This window comes from Phaseolus vulgaris, chromosome 4 (genome assembly GCF_000499845.2).
Source record: "Phaseolus vulgaris cultivar G19833 chromosome 4, P. vulgaris v2.0, whole genome shotgun sequence".
In the NCBI taxonomy this organism is placed as follows: domain Eukaryota; kingdom Viridiplantae; phylum Streptophyta; class Magnoliopsida; order Fabales; family Fabaceae; genus Phaseolus; species Phaseolus vulgaris.
Window position 1 is genome coordinate 7,279,222 of NC_023756.2, and position 23,820 is coordinate 7,303,041.

Genomic DNA, 23,820 nt, shown 5'->3' on the forward strand with positions numbered 1-23,820 from the left:
AACTGTATTGGAGATTATCTAAACGGTTTCACAGTTAGAACTTGATGTTGCTATGATAACCAATGTAAAAAACTATGTAAAGCAAATAATACTTGAATAAATCAGATTATAGAGTACAATTTTCATGTATAATCATTATAAATGATCAACTAATCCAAAAACATTACTTCTATTAACATTTAATGTAAAATAATTTTACATCATCAAATAAACCAAAATCATTATTTGTAAAGCTTGGAGCCTGTTATATGCGGTGTTCATGAAAGACTGTTGCATTGCTTCAAGTTGAGTTAAAGTAAAAGAAGAAAAGCAACCAAATTTTACTATTAGAGAATTATTTATTTACCACTACTACTATCATTCATATTGAGCAGGTAACACAGTCCAAAAATCAATGTCAACAGAAGCTATAGATATAGATGAAATACGAGGCATGGGGTGCAACATTTGTTTTTTATCGTGTTGTCGCAAGACAACTGAAGACACTGTACACCAATCAAATCCTTCCTAATACAATTTTCCATAATGACAAGCATCTTGCGCGGAGAAATGAACTCTGAGGTAACCAAAGAATTCACCACAGTTGACTACAACTAGATGTGAAACTGTGGCACCATTTATCACCTAACAAATAATTATCAGCACTGCAACTAGTTGTGCTCATACTACCCATACAACAACATATTGTATATATTACCATGGAGCAGCATTCCTTCCCGCCACTAATACAGCATGGAAGTCGGAAAACTAGCTACTTCAGAAATTCTCGTAGTATATATCTCCAAATACATCGCCAAAAGGGATGAATTACTGAGTATATATATCCCCAAATACATCGCCAAAAGGGATGAATTACTGAGTAAGTGGCCCTCCAACTCCTCCTGTCATGTGCTTCCTGGTGCATCACTTCCCACAGCTGGTTTGCGATTCAGATATCGAATAACAGCATCTTCAACCCTGTTCAAGTTGTCAAACAAGATAAAATTTAACAATGATTGTAACTGACGTGCATTTATATAACATTGAAGAAAAAACACATGAACACTGATCAACTCTACTTTTAGTTGGCACAAACACTAACATCTCTTGAGACTTAAAACTGCTGTGAATAGGAAAAATAAGAAGAGGGTTAATGCAATCTCAAGAAGCCTCGGGTGTCAATATGATGCACTTTTAGTCACATCTGAATTTTGAAATGAAATCCTTCCATGGATATGAGTTGGTGATCTAAGTGTATCAGTCAACTAATTAGAATCCAAATGATCTAAGGCAACATATAGAAGTCAACTATTAATATCTAAACTATAAAGCTAGATTTTAAATTATTCTCATTAGCTAAATCATAACCATGTTAACAGTATTATAAACAAAAAATAACATAAATGTTAAGGCTTACCATGGTTGGTTGAAGAAATCTGATCTGCGCTCTTTTTCTGCATTGCGACTAGGTTCTCCGGAAACAAGTTTCAGATCCCTGCTTTGAGATTCAATCAATGCATTAATAAATTCTACTGGCGATTGACTGAAACCAAGAAAGAATGACCGTCTCCTTCTGTGCTCATGAATTTTTCTAATGATTCCACATATTGCTTCATCACATGTCTCAATCTCTTTGTTCTTTTCCACATTAGCCAATAAAGCAGACAACTCCCTCTGAATTGGGAAAGGAACATCAACCATCACATCATAACAAGCAGTCCCAGCTGGACTGTTTCCCGATAGCTTGATCTTGTGTTCCAAAAGTATAGGCTGTGGAGGGAACAAATGTGAAGATATTTTCTGAGAAACCATTGTAAACTTCATCTTTTCTTCTCCAAATACTTTCTGAAGAGGCTGATCACAGTGAAAGAAAGAAGGGTCATTAGGGTTTTGCAACTTCCTGGCCTTTACATAGTGCCAGATCGCAGCAACAATTCTTGGGCGGGTATCAACCTCAATACCAAGAACCTCTGTCAAAGCAGGCGAAAGCTTAAACTTCTCTGGTATATAATTCATTTCCAGCCGTATATTCACTGTAAACTCTTTATCCCCTTTCCTCTTAACTTCAAAACCTTCATGTGGAGCAGGTGATCGAGCATTCTCCCACATAATAATATGATTATCTGGATATAGTCTCTGATCTAAAGAAATGGTTACTCTTTTGAAGAAAGCTGAAAACTTGGGATACAAAGGAGTCGACTTCTGAACCACTCCTGGCTGATCAGGGTCTACACCATCTTCCAATATCCTTCCAACTATCTTCAGCGTCCAGGTTGGAGGCTCTGCAGTCGGCTTCTTTGGAATTGTGCGAATTTGATTAGCAAAAGTGTTAAATACATAGATGCGAAGGGTTTTCTGAATACAGGGTGGGTTTTTGAGCGCTTCCTGGATGTCAGCCTTCTTCCTAGCAAGTGCTGCATCAACACGAGACTCAAACTCGAGAAGCTGTGTGTACAGGGCAGACTCGGGCAGTATAGCTGCCACTTTATCTTGCAGCTGCTTCTCCGGAAGCTTCTGCTTCTTCCTCCGGGAAGCAGGTGTGAGCTCCATCGGTCTCAAAGGAGAGAAGCTGTTGGGAGGGGAAAATCCAACTGGCCGAATTGGAGGTTTCAAAGGGATCCGTTTCCCACTAGCATTGCCCGGTGTGGAAATAGGCGAGGACAGCCCCAAACTCCCCAAACCACCACCTTGGTTCTGATTAAGACTCAAACCCTGTGCTTGCAAATGAGCCTGGATTTGAGCATGGGCTGCAGCTGCTGCTTGGGCATGAGCCTGAGCCTGAGCCTGGGCCTTGGACTGAGCTTGGACAATAGCATGGGCCTGTGACAGTGGAAACTGCCCTTGAAAACCAACGGGAATCTGGCCCGGTCCTTGGGACTGTGAAAAACCAAGGTTTGTAGGTATAGAATTGGAGGATATTCCAGCATTGCCAAAGGATGAGGAAGAGGCCCCAATGCCCTTAGAAGGGTTATTATTGTTCACAGACATCACTATCCAAACCTAATCCACTAGTCAACCAGAAAAGGGCAAAACAAAAACAAAAGCAAAAACAAAAACCTCAATACCAAAATGAAAAGATCATATCTTTAACTCTCGATCTTAACCAGTGAACCAAGCGAGGAAATAACCAACAAATTCAAGCGTCCAAATTCAGAACTTGCGTGAGTCACCACCGACTACGAATTTGCATTGCCCCGGAAAATTAAAAAAAGCCCGAAAATGAAAAACCACTTAATCGACTAGGGTTTACCTCGATCTGGCCTTAGAAGGATCCGCGAAACTCCAGATGGTTAGAAGAAGACGAGATTATCTTGGGTGCATGGGGGTTGGGTGGGAGAGAGGGATGGATTGGAAGGATCTTGAATTTGAGAGAAAAGGGAAAGAGTGAGAAAGATTGGTTATGGTTCTTTTCTGGAAGGTGGACGATGATGGCGGTGAAGCGTGGCTAGGGTTAGGAAAATGGCCCAATTTTGGGAGGTCAAACCTCAATGTTTAGTCACTCAATGAGTATGCCTTCCCTTCTAAAGCTTTCCACCAAAACGCCGTCGTTCCTGTTGCTTCTTCTTCCTCTAAACTGATAATTTTTTTAAAAACATTTTAATAATAAACATGATTCCTTTTTTCATTTTCATGATTCATTTATTTTATCACTTTGACCCCATTAATATTATGCAATCTTTTTACCTAATTAAAAAAAATTGTTGAAAAAATATATTAATAATTTGAATTTATTTAGTACAAATTTGAATATTACATCAATTTCAACTAATGAAAGAATTGTATGTATTTTTTTTTTTTTATAAATTGATTCAAATTTTTTTGTTAACAATATTTTGGGAGATTTAATTATATCTTATTTTGACAGATATCGAGAATGAAACGGTGCTTGTTTCTATAAATGCATTTGAAAAATAAAATATTTGTGATCGGCTACATTAGCATTATAACTACAAGTGGAATACACACGATCTCGTATTTATTTATATATATATATATATATTTATTTATTTAAACAAAACATAAATGTATGTGTATTTGTATATATGAGAAAGAGAACATGAGAGCTATATTATTGGATTTCAAGATATTTGAGAAAAAGAGAGATAAAGTGAGAAAAAATATAGAAAGAAAAAATATGATAAAATTCAAATTGAAAAGCATCTATTGTCACTAAAAAAAATAAAATAAATAAAAAATTCCATTCAAAACTTTTAATAACTGTTTTAATAAAATTAAATATTAATATAAAGATAAAATAAAATAAAAATTGAGAACAAGAGAAGAATCTCTTTATTCAAGAAGAAAAAGAAATTATTGTCTATAATAAAAACTTTCCTAATAAATATATATATATATATGAGTTTTTACTATTATATAAAATACTAAATTATTGACATTCTATGAAAAGGTTTTAAAACACAACTCAAACAACTTTTTTATATTTTTTTATTTTACATTAAATAGTGTTTTAAATATTAAGTGATTTTAGTTAAGAAAAACTGTAATAATAAATGAAGACAAATTAAGTAAATTGTTCTATAAGACTTTAAAAATATAATCAAATTTTTTTAATAACAAGGTTAAATATGTTTTTTTTATTGTATTTTATGTGAAATTATTCTCCATTTCTAGTCCAAACTATAAATTTCCTGGTTTTTTTAGTATGAAAATTATTGGAACGAGTCTTTGATAATATACGACATTAACTTTTTTTGAAGTGACGAACATACTTTCAACGTGGATTGTATTTTAACGTCCACGTGAATCGTTTGGTTTGAACAGTGTATTTGGAGGGAGAAACAAAGGAGAAAACAAAGAGTGACAAAGTTTAACTGAAAAAGTTACATTATTGCCCTCTACAAGAAGATTATTGTGGTTGAGTGATTGTGACATTCGTTTTATGAGGTGAATTAGAGTTTTGGTGGGGTGATCTTTAGGGTTGTTTTCGTAGAATGACATTGGTTTTAAAAGGTAAGAATTTTTTGTTTTGCTTTGTTTTGTGTTATGAATGATATTTGAATAAAAATGTAAGAAATGGGATTCACAATCAATCTTCATCATATGAGAAAGTTTATAACATCTCCGTTGTTGTTGCATTACAAAGGAGGTGAAAAACATGTTTTTCATTGGTTGAATTCAGATAGGTGATGACTCTTTATGGGAAGTGCACCGCATTGTCAGAAGTAATAATGTGTTCCTAAAAACGGATATTGAGTCCACAAGGAACAGTTGAATAATCAAGTAAAACATTCGCTAAATATAAGACAAAATAATAAAAATGTAATGAAAGTTGTTATGATGACAATGATTAGTCAAAAAACAAGTAAAAGAATTTGTTGCTTCAAGTTGGAAAAATAGGGATTGGGTTTCATCTTTCTTACTCTTTTGTATTTTGATTAGCATGAAAATATTATGTCCTTTGATTGATATTGATGCTCCTATAAAAACCATTTATATTGATTCCTCGCATATAAAATTTTTAAGGTGTTTCTTAAATATCGATTTCTCGCATATTTATAAAAACAACTTATCATTACGATTAGATGTTGATAGCAATTAACATTCCAAGTCTATTCCTAACACTCAGATATGTTAAGTATTATTAATTAGGTCAGAACCCTAAAAATACTTTCCAGACAAATTTAAGATTCTAGATCAAGAATTAAAAGCAAAATAATAATATCAATAATCAATCAAGAACATAATATTATGTTCAGATATCACCTCAATACATAAGAGTTTGAACAAATTACTCTAAATCCTAAAGGGTAGAATTAGTCACTCGTGATGACTATTACACGCAAGGAAAGCATGAAAAGAAGATCCATGATGTTTTTCCTTGACAACTGCCTCCTTTAATGTTTCTGACACCTCCTATTCTCCCAATTGGGTTACAAGTCACTCAATGATGTTTTCCTCTCAATCTTACACACTAGGGTTGTGCCTAAAACCCCCTATTTAACCTAATTTGATTGGGCTTAAGTGGATTCTCGCGCAAGCAAGAATGGGCTCACTTGAGCGAGTAAAACGTTGAAATTGACCAATGTTGCTGGAGCATTCTAGCTCAACCGAGAATGGGCTCGCTTGAGCAAGATCCTATGATGCTCAGTTGGGTATTTGTGGGCTTGGTGCATGTCGGGGCCTTTCAGCTTCCCCTTTTAACTTATATTATTCTCCTTTTACTCAATCATCTTCATCCTACCCTAGAATCTTGAAATTAATACAAAATTTGGGAATAAATCGTTCTTATTCAAATAAAGATCACAAAATATGTAAAAATGTATAAATTCATAAATTAGGATTTTAGCAATTATTACTTATAAGTGCCTATTTTTTAATATGAAATATTACTGATTTTGGCTCTTATCAATAGGTGGTCATATTTTGAAGTGGTTGGGATAATTAAGGAGTTTAAGTATGATTATAAGGTTAAGCTATGGTGGAAACCTAAGAAAGGAAGGATGGAGAAAAATTTGAAATACTTAATTAGGGATAGAGATTCTATGGATATGGCTAACTGCAAAAAATACAAAGCCGAAAGTAGAAATTTATGCTTAACATGATGTCATTAGTGAAACACATATAATTGAGTACATTGGCTTTGATCAAAGTGATGAAGTCAATGGTAATGAGGGTTTAAGGGTGATGATGTGGAAAGGGTTGGGAGTGATAATGTGGAATGGGTTGGGACAGGATAAGAGAAGTGGAAATTTGTTATCTGTATGGTCTGGACAGGATAAGTTCCAATTTACATATTACACTAAAAAAATATGTTGTAGATCTTAAGCACCATACTTGTACATGTTCTTTTGGGGTTTTAGTAGGTATACCTTGTAGACATGTTGTTGCAATCAATTGTAAGTTAGAACAACCTATAAATAAGATATTACAAAAGGGATGCATATGATGCTTATTGCAACCAAGAAATTTTTGTCATAAATGGATAGTAGTTGTGGTCAAGAAAAAATTCACTACACATCGTAACTCCATTGCATAAGACACCTCCGGGAAGGCCAAGATAATTAAGGAGGAGAGAAGTTGATAAAATTTGTCATGCCACAAAAATTAGCAGAACAAACGTGAGAATGAGGTGCAACACATGTCAACAGTATGGTCACAACAGTAGAGCTTGCATAAATTAATTTAGAAAAGGTCCAAAAAAACTACATAGGTAATGAACCATTTACCACTTACACTGATGTAAAGCTTCTATCCAAATTTGCTTTTAATGTGTACTATATGTGCAAGGGAAAATGAAGACACCAAACAATCCAACTGCAACTGCAATGAGGACCATGAGTAAAGGTTCTACATCTGGAATGATAGACCAAATCACATCCACAATAGCTCAATGAACATAGAAGAAGAAGAGCAAATCGTCCACCACTCACATGGAGACACCTATTGTAGGCTATCAAGCAAGTTCTACTAAGGTCTTTCAAAAGAAAAAGTAAAACTGCATTGGGATGTGTAAAATTTCGTTATTAATGGTCATGTGTTGCCTCTTTTGAACATTTTTTGTTCCATTTGATGGAGGGTTTTTTAATGTAGTTTGTCCTGTTGTATTTGAGGCTCCACCAACTTTTGTATTTACTTTATCAAACATGTATGGACAAGTTATATTACCTATTACTTTTAAATTTCTTCATTACAACTAATGACTTTTATTACTTCCATTTGACATATTCAAAACGCTTCTTTTGCCTGATACAATCATAACTAACATTGATTTCAATAAATAGAGAAAACACAACATTCCAATAAAAAGGGAAAACATGTATTTGTACTTAAGTTCATTTCAGATCCACTTCAAAGGGGATAACATTACATATTACATTTTCTATTTAGCAAAAAAATGAAGCAAAAGATAATTGTAATGCCAAAGATACACCCAAAAAACACATTCATTTTCCCAAATTTTCTCTTGTCACTAATTTTTGCTTAAACTTAGCATTCTTCTTAGATAGATAATACAACACTATGTTGTCTTTTATTACGTTTGATAAGGCACATAGTGTAAGCTAACCTTGTACTTCAATAAATATAAATATATGTATATATATACATACATATATGCTCATTCTATGTTGCATGGAATATTATATGCCAAAGAGACCCATTAAAAGCAAAAGTTAAAGTCAACATTAAAAGATATCTTGGAGTTCGAACTAAAGTTACTTCTTCTTTGCAATTCTGAAGTATTGAGCATTGAGCATTGACAACTCTGGAAAGAATATTTGCCTTGTACAACTATGCACAAGTAGGGAAAATTAAGCCAAGGCACATTGTCCAAGGAAAGATAACTGGATCTAGCTTTTGGAAATATTACATAAAGAAGAAGAGATCATTTAATGCATTCCAATCAAGCAAGCTCTTTAGACGAAAGAAGTATATACAAAAGAACTAAAGGTGATTCAGTGGCAAAAACTTATTCACAACAATCATCTTTTTCAAACCCTATATTAAGCATCTCAAGGAGAAGAAGAAAATAATAGACCATGTTGTATAGTGCTAAAATGTTGCTCAAATTTTGTGTGCCCTTTTAAAGCTTCACAGAAGAACATTATTGGTGTTCAATCAACTAACTGAGAGAGAGTGTGTGTGATCAAATTCTACATACACCTTTAGACGATTATCCTTTCTAGCAAGCTTCAATTTGATCAATTGATCATTCTATGTGCAAATTATTCATCTTGGCTAGAAGTGGTTGTTTGGAAAATCATACTTAATTAAGTTAGGAGTGACTTGTATAAAGAATACTCAAGAGATTAGCTGGGAGTGGATACAAGCTCAAAAAATACTTAGTTGAGCCAATAGTGGCTTGTGTCAATAATACTCAAGGGGTTAGTCAAGAGTGGTTAGGGTCCAAAGATTACTCGATTAATCCATGAATGACTTGTATCAAGAATACTCAAGGGGCTAGTTAGGAGTGACTATGTGCCCAAAGAATACTCAATTGTATTTCATTGTAGTAGTTTGCTTATGGATCTCAATTAGTTGATTGAGAACTGAACATAGTTTATTTGATTAGACGAACAAATATAAAAGTTATAGTGTGTATCCTTTCTTTTTCTATCTCTCTACTTTGCATATTATTGTTATATGTAACAAAGAAGGAGAGTCACTGCAATATTAGATATAACCAAAATGTTTCATATAAGTAATTTCGTTAAGCTAAATTGCTTTGTTTGATACACTGCATTAGATACAACTACCATTAGTTGATTACTTAATTATAAATCTATTGTTTACGTATTCATTGTCAGACTATATTTGCGAAAAGTGCACAAAAGTTTTAAAACAAAAAAACAATTCAATCCTCCTTTCTTGTGTTCTTCCTATTTTAACACAAGTGGATTTGTTAAATAAAAAGTTGTTTAACATATCTTATTAGACTCAATTTCTATTAAGAAAATCGTTAACATTTTTTTTAACCTATAATACTATCGTCTGAAATATCATTATGAGACAATATTCACGAATTTTTTTTAAAGAATTATTAAAACACAATTTAGCACGCCCCTTCTTGTGTTTTTCTTGTTTTCTACAGTAACATTGAATTGATAAGTGTCTAATTTCAATAATATTTCATATTAAAATATAGACACTTATGAGTATTAATTGCTAAAATAAATATAAAATAACCCCTAATTTATGATTTTATACCTTTTTTTACATATTTTATCATCTTTATTCGAATAAGGACATTTTATTCCCAAATTTGGTGTTAATTTTAGGCTTCTATGGAAGAATTGAGATGACTGGGCTAAAGAAGAATAATATAAGGTAAAAGGAGAAAGTTGAAAGGCCCCGAAATGCACAAGTGCAGAAAAAGCTCAAATCAACATCAGAGCATCTCGCTTAAGCGAGCCCATTCTCGCTTAAGCGAGATAACGCTAGACACATTGGGTCTTTTTATGTTTTATTCAATGAGCTCATCAATGTCAAGCAAGAAGTCACTTAACCCTAGCAGATTAGGAAATAGGGGGCTAGAGGCTCAACCCTAGTGTGCAAGATTAAGAGAAAAAAAATCATTGAGTAGCTTGTAACCCATTGGGAGAATAAAAGGTGTTAGAAGATGTGTGACTAATTCTACCCTGTGGATTTGGGAGTAATTTGTTCAATCTCTTATGTATTAAGGTGATATCTAAATATAATATTTTGTTCTTGATTGATTATTGGTATTATTGTTTTGCTTCTAATTCTTGATCTAGAATCTTAAATCTAACTAGAAAGTATTTTTATGGTTCTGACCTAAACAATAATACTTAACATATTTGAGTGCTAGGAATAAACTTGAAATATTAATTGCTATCAACGTCTGATCTTGATACTATGTTGTTTTATAAATATGCGAGGAATCGATATGTAGGAAGCATTTTAAGAACTTTATATACGAAGAATCGATATAAATGAATTTTATACTAGCATCAATATCAATCAAAGGACATAATGTTATCATGCTAATAAAAATAAAATAGAGTGAGAAAGATGAAACCAAATCCCTATTTTTCCAATTGAAGTAACAACTCTTTGCTTTGTTTTCTTGTTAATCATTGTCATCTCAACAAACTCCCAACAAACTTTTATTATTCTGTTTTATATTTAGCGAATCTTTTACTTAAATATTCAACTGTTCCTTGTGGGTTCGATATCCGTCCTCAGGGACACATTATTACTTCTGACAACGCGGTGCACTTGCCGTAAAAAGTCATCAAACATAGGTCTATAACGAGCTCATCTATTCTTACATTTTATACTTGAAACTCAACTTGCATCCTATCAACGACTTGTGTTTCATTCATGATCTAATATCCTTCTTTTGTTTTCTTCTAATACTTATTTCACACCAGGTATCTTATGTTAGGAAAACCAAAAATTTATTTTGTTATTATCAAAAGTTGGGTATCAATGGTAAGACTATGAGATTAAGACATGTATCATATAATGACTTAATTCATATTGGCCTTAATAGTTAGTGAATGGAGTTATCCATTCTAAAGTCAAATGTGTGAAAATTGTGTTGGAAATCACTCTATGGAAAGATGTGGCTAGCTTCAAACTTGATGGAGTCAAAATTACGATGGTTGTTGAAAAATTTGACAAATTTGGTGTCTACAAAGTATGTTTGAGGGATCCTAACATCCAAAATTTCTTCATGTTTAAAACACGTGCTATGAAGAAAGATGATAGAGTTCTTACCTTTGTCATAACATAAATTCTTGTTCCAATGTGAATCAACCTTACTTAAATGACAACAAAACATATATTGATGATTTGTGCTTTAAAAAGTGCACAAAATGGATTGGAATGAAATTGTTTTAAATAATACCATGTAAACAAGGAGGTTGACTATTTATCCTGTTTCCTATTTTGCTTTTATCTCGTTCCCTATTCTTCTGTTATCCCTAATTTTTATAACACTATAAGGTGTATTTTACATATGAAGCGTCAATCATTTGCTTTAGTTTAAACAAGATCAACAATAATGAACTTGACCATATGGGGTTAACTAAACGTAGTGATGATTTTGTCTACAAAGAATAGCCTTTCAAAGGTAGAACTAGAATAACTAAATAAAATACTTTAAAAAAACTTGAGAAATTGTTTTCACCTTTTAAAATCACTACTAAATAAATTGGATATACTATATAACTGGTAGCTTGAGAGGTAAAAACACTATGATATTCAATTAGATATAGTTGATAAAAAAATTTCTGGTATGTAGAAACGTTCACACATCGGAGGAGGATGAGTTAGAAGATGGGGAGTGATTAAATGGTCCCATGTGTTTTAACATTTTTTTTTGTCTCTTGTGATTTCTAGTGTTTTTAGTCTTTTATGATTTTTCTAGTTCATCAATGCCTTTAGTCGTGATGTTCACTATCTTGTTATCAAGGATTTTTTTTTTCTAGTGATTGTAATTATTTTTTTATCTATCAATGGAAATCATTTCTATTTTAGTATCTTGTTATTTTTTTTTATTATTACATTGTTTTTGGTAATGTCCAAGAGGATAAAAATTATATATGATTTTATGAATATTATATCTCTATTGCACTATATAAAGTTATAAAATACACAATGTTTTTTTAGTGTTATCAGGATTGTTGATAAGAGTTTAAAGTTTAGGGTTTATAACTTTCATGTTTAAATAATATGGAACATGCATTCCAAAGTTATTAATTAGATTAATCAAAACCTTTATTCCAACTTAAACAAAATTTAAAAAAAAATTAAATAGTTTTTTTTACCAAAATAGTTAATTATAACTTAACATAATTGATTATCATATGTTGTATAATTTATTATCATTAATATTGATTGATTATCTTTTAGTTTATTTTAAAACACAAGCGTGGAGTTAATCAATTATTCCTATAGCAATTTGTTGGATTCTCATAACCAATTAAGAGAAAACAAACTCAATTAAAGTAAGATATCATTGATTATCTCATAAACATAACTTACATTTAATCGTTTAAATGATGAAATAATCAATTACGTTTCTCAAATTATATTTCCAAATGTAACGAAAAATAATATAATCAATCATCATTAAATCTAATCCATTAAGTCTTCTCATAAATGTTTTCTATATTCTATAAATCTTTCTTAGTGCATTGTTAAGTTTATCAATTACACGTGTTATAAAATGTTTTACTATATCAAGAAAGCTAAAAAACACTTAAGAAACATTTGTTTAGATATTTTATGAAAGTTTTTATATCAAGGCATTTTGGTATAGTGCAAAAAGATTAAAAGAATACTCCTTATTAAGTGCGGGTTTGCGATTAAACGCATTTGTAAAAAACGCGGTGGCATTTTTGAAATTAATTTAATTTACAAATGCGGTTCTAGAGTAAAACCGCATTTGTAAATGCTTTTTACCCTAAAAATTTGAAGCGCGCCACTCCAGTTTCAGACTTTCACTTTCTTCTCCGCTCTGGCCTTCGTTTCCACTGTTCTTGCGCGCGCGTCCTCTCTGCATTTTCCTTCCTTTTCACCATTGTAAGTTTCGTTCATCATTCATTCATTCATTTTCGTTCCTTATTTCGTTGGCATTGACATTTTTGTTCCTTACTTCGTTGGCACATTTGCATTTTAGGTTACTGTTCCATTGTATTTGCTGCTTCATATTTGGTCTTCGCTGGTCTGTACCTGCTCCGCCACCGCCACCGCTTTCGCCGCCACCTTTGTCGCGTGCCTCTGCCACTCCGATCACCAACAACCTTGGTTCACGGAAAGGTTGGTGTTCTATTTAAAAAAAATTTGAATTTTTATTTAATATTTTGAATTTATATTTTTGTGTATTATAATTTATATATTATTATATATAAATTTGTATTATATAATTTGTATTTTCTTAAATTTATATTATATATTTAGTTAGTTGTTAATTACGTTTTAATAAAAGTTTTATGTTATGTTAGTTGTTACTTTTACAATAGAATTATCGTGTTTGGATTGAGTCCGGGGGTGTTCGACCCTCGGCAAATGTGTGAGATATAATATTAATTATTAGAAAATCCTAACTATTCCAGAATATATAATGGATCGAGGTTGGATTAATGTTGTTCATATAAGTGATGAGTACGAAAGGGGAGTAGAGGAATTTATACAATTTGCGCAGCGTAACGCGATTATTAGTGGTCATGATGGAGCAAAGATCAGGTGTCCGTGCGTTAACTGTTTGAATGGAAGGATACTGGATGTGAATATCATGAGGGAACACCTGCTATGTGATGGGTTTCTTCGATCTTATACAACTAGGACATGGCATGGTGAATTATTAAATTTACCACGTGTTTCCGTAACTCAAGAATATGTGAGTTCTACCATGGATGAAGCAGTACACGATGATGGAGATGATGATCGATTGGAGGACATGATTCGTGATGTGGGAGCTGATTTTGCAAAAGCGCATGGATATGGAAGTATGTCAAGAGATGCAGAGACTCCTTTGTATCCTGGATCAACTAACTTCACACGGTTGTCGGCGGTGTTAAGATTGATGAATTTGAAGGCAATAAACGGATGGACTGATAAAAGCTTCACGGAATTGCTCCAGCTATTGAAGGATATGCTTCCAGAGGGAAATACACTACCTAATCGTAATTACAAGGCCAAAAAGATTCTTTGTCCAATGGGTATGGAGCACAAAAAGATACATGCATGTCCTAATGATTGTATATTATACCGAAAAGATTTTGAATTGTTGAAAAGTTGTCCGAGGTGTGGGTTATCACGTTATAAGTTGAAACAAAAAGATGATGATTCTATTGATGAGATGGAAAAGCATGGACCCCCAATGAAGGTTATGTGGTATCTTCCCATCATTCCAAGGATGAAGCGTTTGTTTGCAAACCCAGACGATACTAAGAATCTTAGATGGCATGCAGATGAGGGGAAATGCGATGGCATGTACCGACATCCAACTGATTCTATTCAATGGAAGAAATTTGATGATGACTTTCCAGAGTTTGGTAAAGAATCAAGAAATATCCGACTTGGTTTAGCTACAGACGGAATGAATCTGTTTGGTAATATGAGTACAAATCACAGTTCATGGCCTGTATTACTAGTTATTTACAACTTACCTCCTGGATTGTGCATGAAGCGAAAATACATGATGTTGTCTATGATGATATCCGGTCCGAAACAGCCAGGGAATGATATTGATGTTTATCTAAGTCCCCTAATTGAAGATTTGAAGTTAATGTGGGACCAGGGTGTTGAAGTATTTGACGGATTTGCTAATGAAACTTTCAAGCTTCATGCCATGTTATTTTGCACCATCAATGACTTTCCGGCATATGGTAACTTAGCAGGTTATAGTGTTAAGGGTCACAAAGCGTGTCCAATATGCGAAGAAGACACTGCTTCTCAACAATTGAAACATGGAAGAAAAACAGTATATCTTCGGCATCGGAGGTTTCTTAGAAGTCATCATCCTTACCGGAGGTTGAAAAAAGCCTTTAATGGACACCAGGAGGGTAGTGGTCCACCAACTCCATTAACCGGTGTTGAGGTTTACGAAAAGGTAAATAACATAGACCACACCTTCGGTAAGTAAAAAAAAAAAGTCATCTGTGACAAATATTTGGAAGAAGAAATCAATCTTCTTTGATCTTCCGTACTGGTCGAGGTTAGAAGTCAGACATTGTATAGACGTAATGCATGTTGAGAAGAATGTGTGTGACAGCTTAATTGGCACACTTCTTAACATTAACGGGAAGACGAAGGATGGTCTAAATGCTCGTTTAGATTTGATTGAGATGAACATATGCGACGAGTTGGCACCCATAGAAATGGGTAAGCGTACATATTTGCCCCCATCCTGTTACACAATGTCAAAAGATGAAAAAATTAGTTTTTGTCAATGTCTAAAAGGTGTGAAAGTGCCACAAGGACATTCCTCAAATGTGAAGAGCCTAGTGTCAATGCAAGATTTGAAGTTAATTAGGTTGAAGTCTCATGATTGTCACATCTTGATGCAACAGTTGTTGCCGGTAGCTATCCGTGGGATCTTACCAAAAAATGTTAGACATACCATAACCCGTTTGTGCTCATTCTTCTCTTCCATCTGTTGTAAAGTCATTGATCCCTCAAAACTAGATGAACTTCAAAATGAAATTGTTGTTATCTTGTGTGAATTGGAGATGTTTTTTCCTCCGTCTTTTTTTGACATCATGGTTCATCTAGTGGTGCATCTGGTAAGAGAGATTAGATTGTGTGGACCAATGTACTTAAGATGGATGTATCCTGTTGAGCGGTATATGAAAATTTTGAAAGGTTATGTGAAAAATCATTATCGTCCAGAGGCTTCAATGATTGAAAGGTACATAGCTGAATAAAGTATTGAATTTTGTTCAGAGTACATGACAAAAGCAAATCCAATAGGTGTTCCAGCTAATTCATGGCACCACAGGCGTTCTACAAGTAAATGTTTACGTGGTGTGAATATTGTAAGCAAATCTCGATCAGAAGTCTTGCAAGCACATTTGTACATATTGAATAACACAGATGAAGTTGTACCTTACATAGAAGCTCACAAAGCCATTGTGAAGGCAAATAACCCAAGACAAACAGAGAAATGGGTATTGATGGAACATAATAGAACTTTCATGCCTTGGTTTAAAGACGAGGTGTTCAAGGATTCAACGACATCAGAGACCTTGACTTGGTTGGCTGCTGGATTTAAGTTTGATGTCATCTCATGTACAGCGTACGAAGTGAATAATTGTATATTTTACACGAAGTCCATGGATGAAAAGAGTACAGTTCAAAATTCTGGTGTTACTCTTGAAGCCGAGTCAATGCAGTTTTCGACTTCGAAAGATACAAATCCAGTACTTGGATCAATGGCATACTATGGGTTTATAGAAGAGATATGGGAGATTGACTACACTAAGTTTTCCGTTCCAGTTTTCAAGTGTAAATGGGTTGACAATAAAAGTGGGGTTAAAATTGATGATTCAGGATTCACACTAGTGGACTTTCGAAAGATAGGGTATCGAGATGAGCCATTTATAATGGTTCAACAAGCATCTCAAGTTTTCTACGTGAAAGATCGTACGTCAGAACATTGGTATGTCTTTTTACACGGCAAAAAACAAGGGGAGACCATAGATGATATTGAAAATGGTGACCCCTGTTCATTCACACCAAAGATAATTAATAAAGATGACGATGTAGTTGATGATGTACATGCAACCCGTAAAGACCACAGTGAAGGAATTTACATATGAACTTTCAACCCCCATGCAACCTGTAAATAAGCATTTTAGATTTAGATTTTTATGTATTATTTTTATAAGATTTTAATTCGATGTAGATTAACTAATATTTGTTACCTAATTTTTTTAACAGAGACATGGATGACGATCAGACCCCACTCAAACCTCGATCCGGACGAGGCAGCAGAGGACCTACTAGATTGAAGCATCTCGCATTGAGACGTGCTACCGGTGAGAAGACACGTGTTGACATTGACGTCAACACTGGAGTGGCTTTTGGTCCTAAGGCAGATGAGTTTATGAGCTATCTTGGAGTTGTTTCTCGTGAGAGGCTCTCCATTCTGATTAATTCATGGGATGAGGTGTCAGAGGTCGACCGTAACATGATCTGGGAGGATGTTTTGGTAAGCTTTACATTTTGATATAATGCTTTTTAATATTCATTGATTAATTTTAATTTGTTGATGTTATTTTGCAAGCAAACTATGAAATTCCTGACGTGGAACCGCTTCGATCAAAGATAATATCCAATATCGGACTCAAATTTCGTACCTTTAAGTCAAGACTGACTTCGAGATACATTTTTGGCGACCTTAAAGATGAAAATCCATGTTTAAAGTACAAACATATTGATGAAGAGACATGGCGTCTTTTTAAAGAAAGCCGTCAAAATGAGGCTTGGATGGTAAGTGAAGTAACTTTTTTGTTTATATAACATTGATAAGTTTATCCTATTTACTTTAGTTTGTTTATTTCAATTATGGCAGGATCGTTGGAAGAAAGCTCAAGAGATAGCTTTGAAGAATCTTACCCCGCACGTTATGTCTCGTTTGGGGTATTGAAAACTTGAGCAAACACTGATGGTGGAAAAGAATAAATCTAAACAGGGGACGTTGTCTGAGAATGTGGAAACAGGGGTCACTTCTCCTCCATCACCACCTTTTAGCCATGTAAAATGGAAGAGGGCCCGAATTAAAAAGTCGGGTGCACCAAGTTCTGAGCAATCCGGGGTTATCATCGAAAAAATTGTAAGTTATTTTTGTTATTTTCATTTATTTTAAAGCATTAATTATATTAATGCTTGAAAATATGATTTTTGTGTACTCTTGCAGGATTCCTTGGAATCCGACGGTAAATTTGTTGCTGAAGGTCGTCACGATATCCTGGTTGAAGCAATTGGACGACCTAAGCACTCTGGTCGTGTTCGTGCAGCTGGACAAGGGGTCAGAATTAAACTATATTTTGGAGTTTCAGAACGACAATCATCCTCCTCCTCCAAAGAGAACAAAACTCAAATGAAGACTAAGATATGTGAAGAATTAATGGAGGAGATGAGAAAGGAGACTGATTTGATGTGGCTAGAGATGAAAAAGGAGAATGATCGAATGCGACAAGAGTTTCTATCGCAACAAGTTTGTGCTGAGCCGATTGAACCCCTTGTTAGTCTCACTCCCAAGAGCACAAAGGGGAGTTGTGTGGCTCCTCCAACATCAGGGGATGATATCAATGGGCAGACGGAGGATTGTGAGCTAATGGTAGTGGGCGGCAAACTTCCTCTGGTGGTGGCCCTTGGAAAAGTCTATCAAAACGCCACCACCTTACATAACGTTCCTCTCTCCCCTGATGTGGCGAAGGTAACAGTTGAAAAAGTACGATTTCCTGATGCTCGTGTTCCACTACCTTCAGATGAGGTAACCATTGTGGCCGATGCATTTCAAACATTCATTGCCTAACCCATAGAGCTCATTCGATCTATGCCCAAACCTCATGTAATAATTTCATTTCATTATATTATTTTTTATTTATATTTATATATTATATATAATTTAATACAAATGTTGTTTATCTTGTAGAAACTTTTTCGGCCACCAAGTCCGGAAAAGAAGCGTGAGGTTCTATTTGACGATCCTATAGCTTCCTTACGTCTCATTGCTAGTCAGATTGGCAATGAACCTTTTCCAGTTCCGTGGGATGATACATTTTTTCAAATAAACACTGAACTGCCACTAATGATTTACAACACAGATTTATCAGAATTTATATCTGGGAAACAGGAGCTCAATATAAGTATAATTCAATTTTTTATGATGTAAGTATCTTTACCTATTATTCAATTTACTTTATGTTAAATTATTATTGATTATGCTTTAACTAAAAACTTGTAGGTTTTTGCATAGAGTCTGTATCACTGAGGGGAAGGAAAATATGTATGGATTCTTAGATCCTGCATATACTAATCTCGTTGGACCAAACTCATCTGAGACTCAAGCATACATCACTAACACCCTGGAAAAAGAGGGAAATTTTTTTTATTTATGCCCTTATATTAATGAGTAAGTTTAATTATATGTCATCAATTATATTATTTCATGTTTTAAATATTTACTAACTCTTTTCATTGATGATATAGGCATCATTGGAAGTTACTTGTCTTATCAATGGTTGATAAGACTGTTGTGTGGTTCTGTTCCCTACACAAGAAGATTCCCACAAAATTTAAGGATATCATTGATACGTAAGTACATTATAAACTGAACTTTGTATATGTTACTAATTAACCATTTACTAACGAGGTTTTTTGTATTAACCAGTTCATGGCGTGGATATAACATCCTAAAAGGTCGATCAAGTTCAAATAATTTGAACTGGATAAGAATAAAGATTTGTAATTTTTTTTCTTTCTCTATTATCATTGTTTATCAATATACTAACATATTACTTTTTATTGAATTATAGTGTAATAAGCAACCAGGAAGCTATGAGTGTGGCTATTACATTATGCAATGGATGATTACCATTATAAGACTAGGTGTTAAAACTGGTTGGAAAGAGGTACTATATATGTTAAATCATTTTTATAATTCTTGAACATATATATATCTAAAAACTAATTTATGTCAACTTTGCAATGCAGTTATTCACAGAAGAAACACCAATGAATGAGGAAGACATTTCATATGTTAGAGATTCTTGGTCCATATATTTCATAAATTTTTATAACTTTAACATAGGTAAACAATAGTGGTTTTATTATATGTAATTTGATTACTTGTAAATGTACATTTTGATGATCTCAATTGATTACTATATTTTTGTATTTGTCTGGCTGGGTTTGATCATTATGCAGGTTATTAATTTATATGGTTTATGCACAATACAAACTACACTTTAAAAAATAAACACTATTTACAAATGCGGTCATTTACCAAAACCGCATTTGTAAATGTGATTTACCTATTTACAAATGCGGTCATTTACTAAAATCGCATTCGTAAATGTGATTTACAAATGCGGTTATTACCAAGACCGCATTCGTAAATCTTAAACCCCTAAACCCTCATCCCTCATTCAGAATAATATACAAATGCGGTTATTTAAAATAACCGCATTTGTAAATCTAATTTATAAATGCGATTCTATGACCGCATTTGTATATCTCCGATTTACGAATGCGTGCTGATCAAATGTGGTTCTATAACCGCATTTGTAAATGTAAAATAGCCGCATTTATTTTACATTTCTGTGCTAGTGGTCACTTAATTCTTTGTGATCTTGCTCTATTGGATATGTGTCATTTTAAGTGATTTCTTTCCAAAACTCTTAGTGAATCCTTTTACACCTTATGTGGTGTGTTTGTATAGTAGGTTTATGCATTAGGTGATATCTCTTATGAGATAATCAAGAGGTTTAGTTGATATAATATGTAATTACATATTTCACATGTGAAGTATGATTGTAGTTACATAGTGATACAGATAAAAAATTTATAAAAAAAAAGTTTTTATGTTCAGCAATAATTGAAATATGTAATCAAATAAAAGTAAAAATTTGGTAAATTTAATTTAAATACAATATTTGAAAAATAAAATTACTCTGAACAAAATAAGTTCAAATTCAATATATCAAAGGTGAAATTTTGCATCCAGACGCAAAGTCAGTATTATTCAATAAAAAATAAAAGTGAACATTAATAGAAAAAAAAGTGTGTGCTAGATTCAACTATTAAAGGACTTTTGCTTCCTACACCACATAGTTACTAAGTGCACTTTCATAATTTATAACGGTTACTTCTAGTTGATTTGTTTTGGAAATCTTTCCGAATAATTTTTTTTAAATTTTTGGATTCAGAACATGTGAGATAATTTTTAGAACGAGTTTTTTAGAGCAACTTTTCTCTATAAGAATTTTTTAAACATATATTTTCAGAATATATTTTTCAGAACAAACTTTTTAAAATGTATGAAATGCTTTCTGAAATAAGATTTCCAAACTAAAATATATAAGATACACAATTTTTTCACCAAACTCAATATTTTAATTTTTCTCTCTATCTCTCTTCTTTTTCCTTTTCAAGGAGTGTGATGAAAAAATTAAAGTGGAATTAATAATTATAAACTCTAAACCCTATAATATGAGGAAGAATATTATTTTAGTTTTTTTTTAATATTTAATATGGAAGTGTAGTTAGTGATGATGGGGTGCAGGAAGAAAAAACCTTACCCGTGTATCTAGCCCAATTAATTAACAATAATAAAAAAAAAACAGTATCCTTACACCAAAGCGTGATATTGATAACAGATAAAGTTAGTTTCAGTGATCACTATTCAGATCACTCATGGCTGCCTCATCCACCATCAACAACTTCCTCTCTTTCTTCTTACCCACAAAACCGCCGCCACCCTCTACACCGCCGCCACCGCAATTCAACCCCACCACTTCTTCTTCCACCCACAAGCCCTCACAACCTCTAATTGCGCAATATGACCCTTCATCTTCATCTGAACTGTCCTCTGTGATATGCCCCTCCATGGCCTACTCCAACACGCTCTTCTTCCAGTCACCCTACAACGTGCAGGTGGTGGTGGCCGAGGACGAGCCCGAGGAGCGCCTCCTCAACAGGTTCCGCAGAGAGGTGTTGAGGGCCGGCGTCATCCAGGAGTGTAGGCGGAGGAGGTACTTCGAGAACAAACAGGAAGAGAAAAAACGCAAGTCGCGTGAAGCTGCCAAACGTAACCGCAAAAGGTCGTCCCTTCCTCTTCATGTCATTGCTGTGACAAGTGTTTGATAGAATAGAAACACAAAATTCAAATTTGGTTTCTCCAAATTAGTTTGTGCGTATTAAGATTATGCATTAGTTATTTGTGAGTTATCTCATTTGTTTGGTGAAGAGAGGGATAAACAAAAGTACCATAACCTGCTGTGGCCTACTAATTGTAATTTGTATCTGTTTCTTTTTGGATGGATAACCCACATCAGTGGGTATTCATGCTGGATTGTTTTGTGAGGTTGGCTTTTCTTAATATGTGGGTTTTCATTGAGGGGAGGGATAAATTTAAAGATCATGAAAGGTTTGGTATGTTAAAATTTGTTTGAAGGTTGGGACTTGAGTACTACAATGGGGTTTTTGGTTTTAGTGTGGGGTATATAAGGTCATAGTTAACTATAACAGTTAGCTTTTGTGGTGTAGTTTTGTCTAGGGTGCCATTGTGTAAGAAATTTGGTAGAACCATATCTCAAGATGTAGCTTAGGAACATGGCATTAGAATTCCATATTTCCAATTGGAATTCAAGTTCCATACCTTTCTATTGACTCCTAATAGGGACCTAAATTGTGGTCTTTTATTCATTTTGTCATGTCAAATTTAAAATTAGCATTTGAAAGTGTTCATCCCTGTTTGTGTCATTGTTTTTGTCTCTCTCGGATAGTGGTGTGAGTAGAAGAGGAGAGGAGTCAAGTGAGGCCTGATAGTTATGAACTTTGAGAGCGTTTTGTACAAGCTGGAACCCTTTTTTTTTACCCAAAATTAACCCCATAAAATTCTCCCGTAATGTTAATACTGTAGGCCATTCTCTGGATTTTGGACACCATCAACATAGTGGGGGCCTATTGCTCCACTAAATGCCGCTATCAGGCTGCTACATTGAAGTGTGACATATGGAAGTACATATAGCACTAAATGCCACTGTGCACCGCTATTCACTAGTCTGGTTTTGTCTTTTTATAGTTGCAACTAAAATGGACAAAACTTGTGGTATTAGTGTGTATATACACATCCGCAGGAAGTGTAAATTTTGTAAAAGCAAGAATTCTATGAAATTCCCCCATCAGATACCTTAAATTAGGCAATGAAGGTCAAGTGTATGTCATGGTGCAATGGGGAGGTTTCTGCCTGAGTGCCCTGTGACCTATCACGGATCATGGAATTAAGTCCAGAAAATAGTGTATTTCCTCACACAGGGCATACATTTATCCTTCTTATGTACCCAATGAGATGATATTCTCATGCACTGGACAGCCCTTTTCCCTTTCCTCAAGTGTCATGTCATGTCTATTCATAAATCAATGAAACAGGGATTTTGTTTTGAGAGAATGATGCTGACTTGTTCCTTTTCAATGTTATGGAGCTTTTTACTGTCCAATGTTTTCTGCGGTTGGTTGAATGGTGTAAATTTCTTTTGATTATTTGCTCTTTGTTGGCCTCTAGAATGGAATTACTGCTGATGGCTCACAAATTTTATTGTAAGGTGTTGGAAGAAGTTTTTGTAGTTAGATATATCCATTAGCAACATATTAGTTCAATTTTGATACTTTTTCTGCCTATCATCATTTTCAGACGCCCCATGTCAAAAACTGTAGCACAGAAAAAACAGGATGTCCCAGCAACCAAGAGAGAAGAAGACAAGGATAACTGGGATCTACCTGAAGGAGACAGTCTGTATTAACGCTTTCATCCTCTAAGTTCTGTAGGTTTCTTTGATTTCACTGCATGTAAGTTTTGTTAAGTAGAATATGCTTGTAGGTGGACTTTCTATTATGTAACTTGCTTGTGTTGTGCATCCTTATTTAGATCTGTTCTTGGTTCACTGTTTGGCAACCTGGGAAGGTCAAAAATAATTTTCAAAATTATAAAGTCGCCAGTAATGTTTTTTTTAAGAAAAATATTAGAAAGAACATTTCTGAAATTGATTACGCAATGGGATGTATATCTATTAGATGACTTAAAGCAATTGAAAATTTTGACAGTAGTTTAGCTCACCAGAAGCGATCTCCTATTCTGTTTTTTTTTTTTGTTTTTTGTTAATATATTTTTATGTGCATTGG

At 33.9% G+C, this 23,820-nt stretch overlaps 2 protein-coding genes across 2 annotated transcripts; one reads left to right on the plus strand and one right to left on the minus strand.

The window, feature by feature from the left end:
- Nucleotides 1-391: 391 nt before the first annotated feature.
- LOC137837118 (SWI/SNF complex component SNF12 homolog) lies at nt 392-3,597 on the minus strand. The gene is made up of 3 exons (XM_068645985.1): nt 3,230-3,597; nt 1,397-2,987; nt 392-957 (listed from the first exon to the last, which is right to left on the minus strand). The coding sequence occupies exons 2-3, from the start codon at nt 2,965-2,967 to the stop codon at nt 885-887; spliced, it is 1,644 nt and encodes a 547-aa protein (XP_068502086.1). The 5' UTR covers nt 2,968-2,987; nt 3,230-3,597; the 3' UTR covers nt 392-884.
- A 17,680-nt stretch (nt 3,598-21,277) lies between these two features.
- LOC137837119 (small ribosomal subunit protein bS21c-like) lies at nt 21,278-23,582 on the plus strand. The gene is made up of 2 exons (XM_068645986.1): nt 21,278-21,740; nt 23,333-23,582. Exons 1-2 carry the CDS (start codon nt 21,334-21,336, stop codon nt 23,439-23,441), a joined length of 516 nt encoding a protein of 171 aa, XP_068502087.1. The 5' UTR covers nt 21,278-21,333; the 3' UTR covers nt 23,442-23,582.
- The last annotated feature ends 238 nt before the right edge of the window (nt 23,583-23,820 follow it).

Bases quoted from the DNA above. Each gene is read 5' to 3' on its own strand.
- LOC137837118 (XM_068645985.1), bottom strand. From the start codon at position 2,967: ATGTCTGTGAACAATAATAACCCTTCTAAGGGCATTGGGGCCTCTTCC. The intron at 958-1,396 runs GTAAGCCTTAAC...CAACTTGAACAG, and splicing joins GATTTCTTCAACCAACCATG to GGTTGAAGATGCTGTTATTC.
- LOC137837119 (XM_068645986.1), top strand. From the start codon at position 21,334: ATGGCTGCCTCATCCACCATCAACAACTTCCTCTCTTTCTTCTTACCC. The intron at 21,741-23,332 runs GTCGTCCCTTCC...CATCATTTTCAG, and splicing joins GCCAAACGTAACCGCAAAAG to ACGCCCCATGTCAAAAACTG.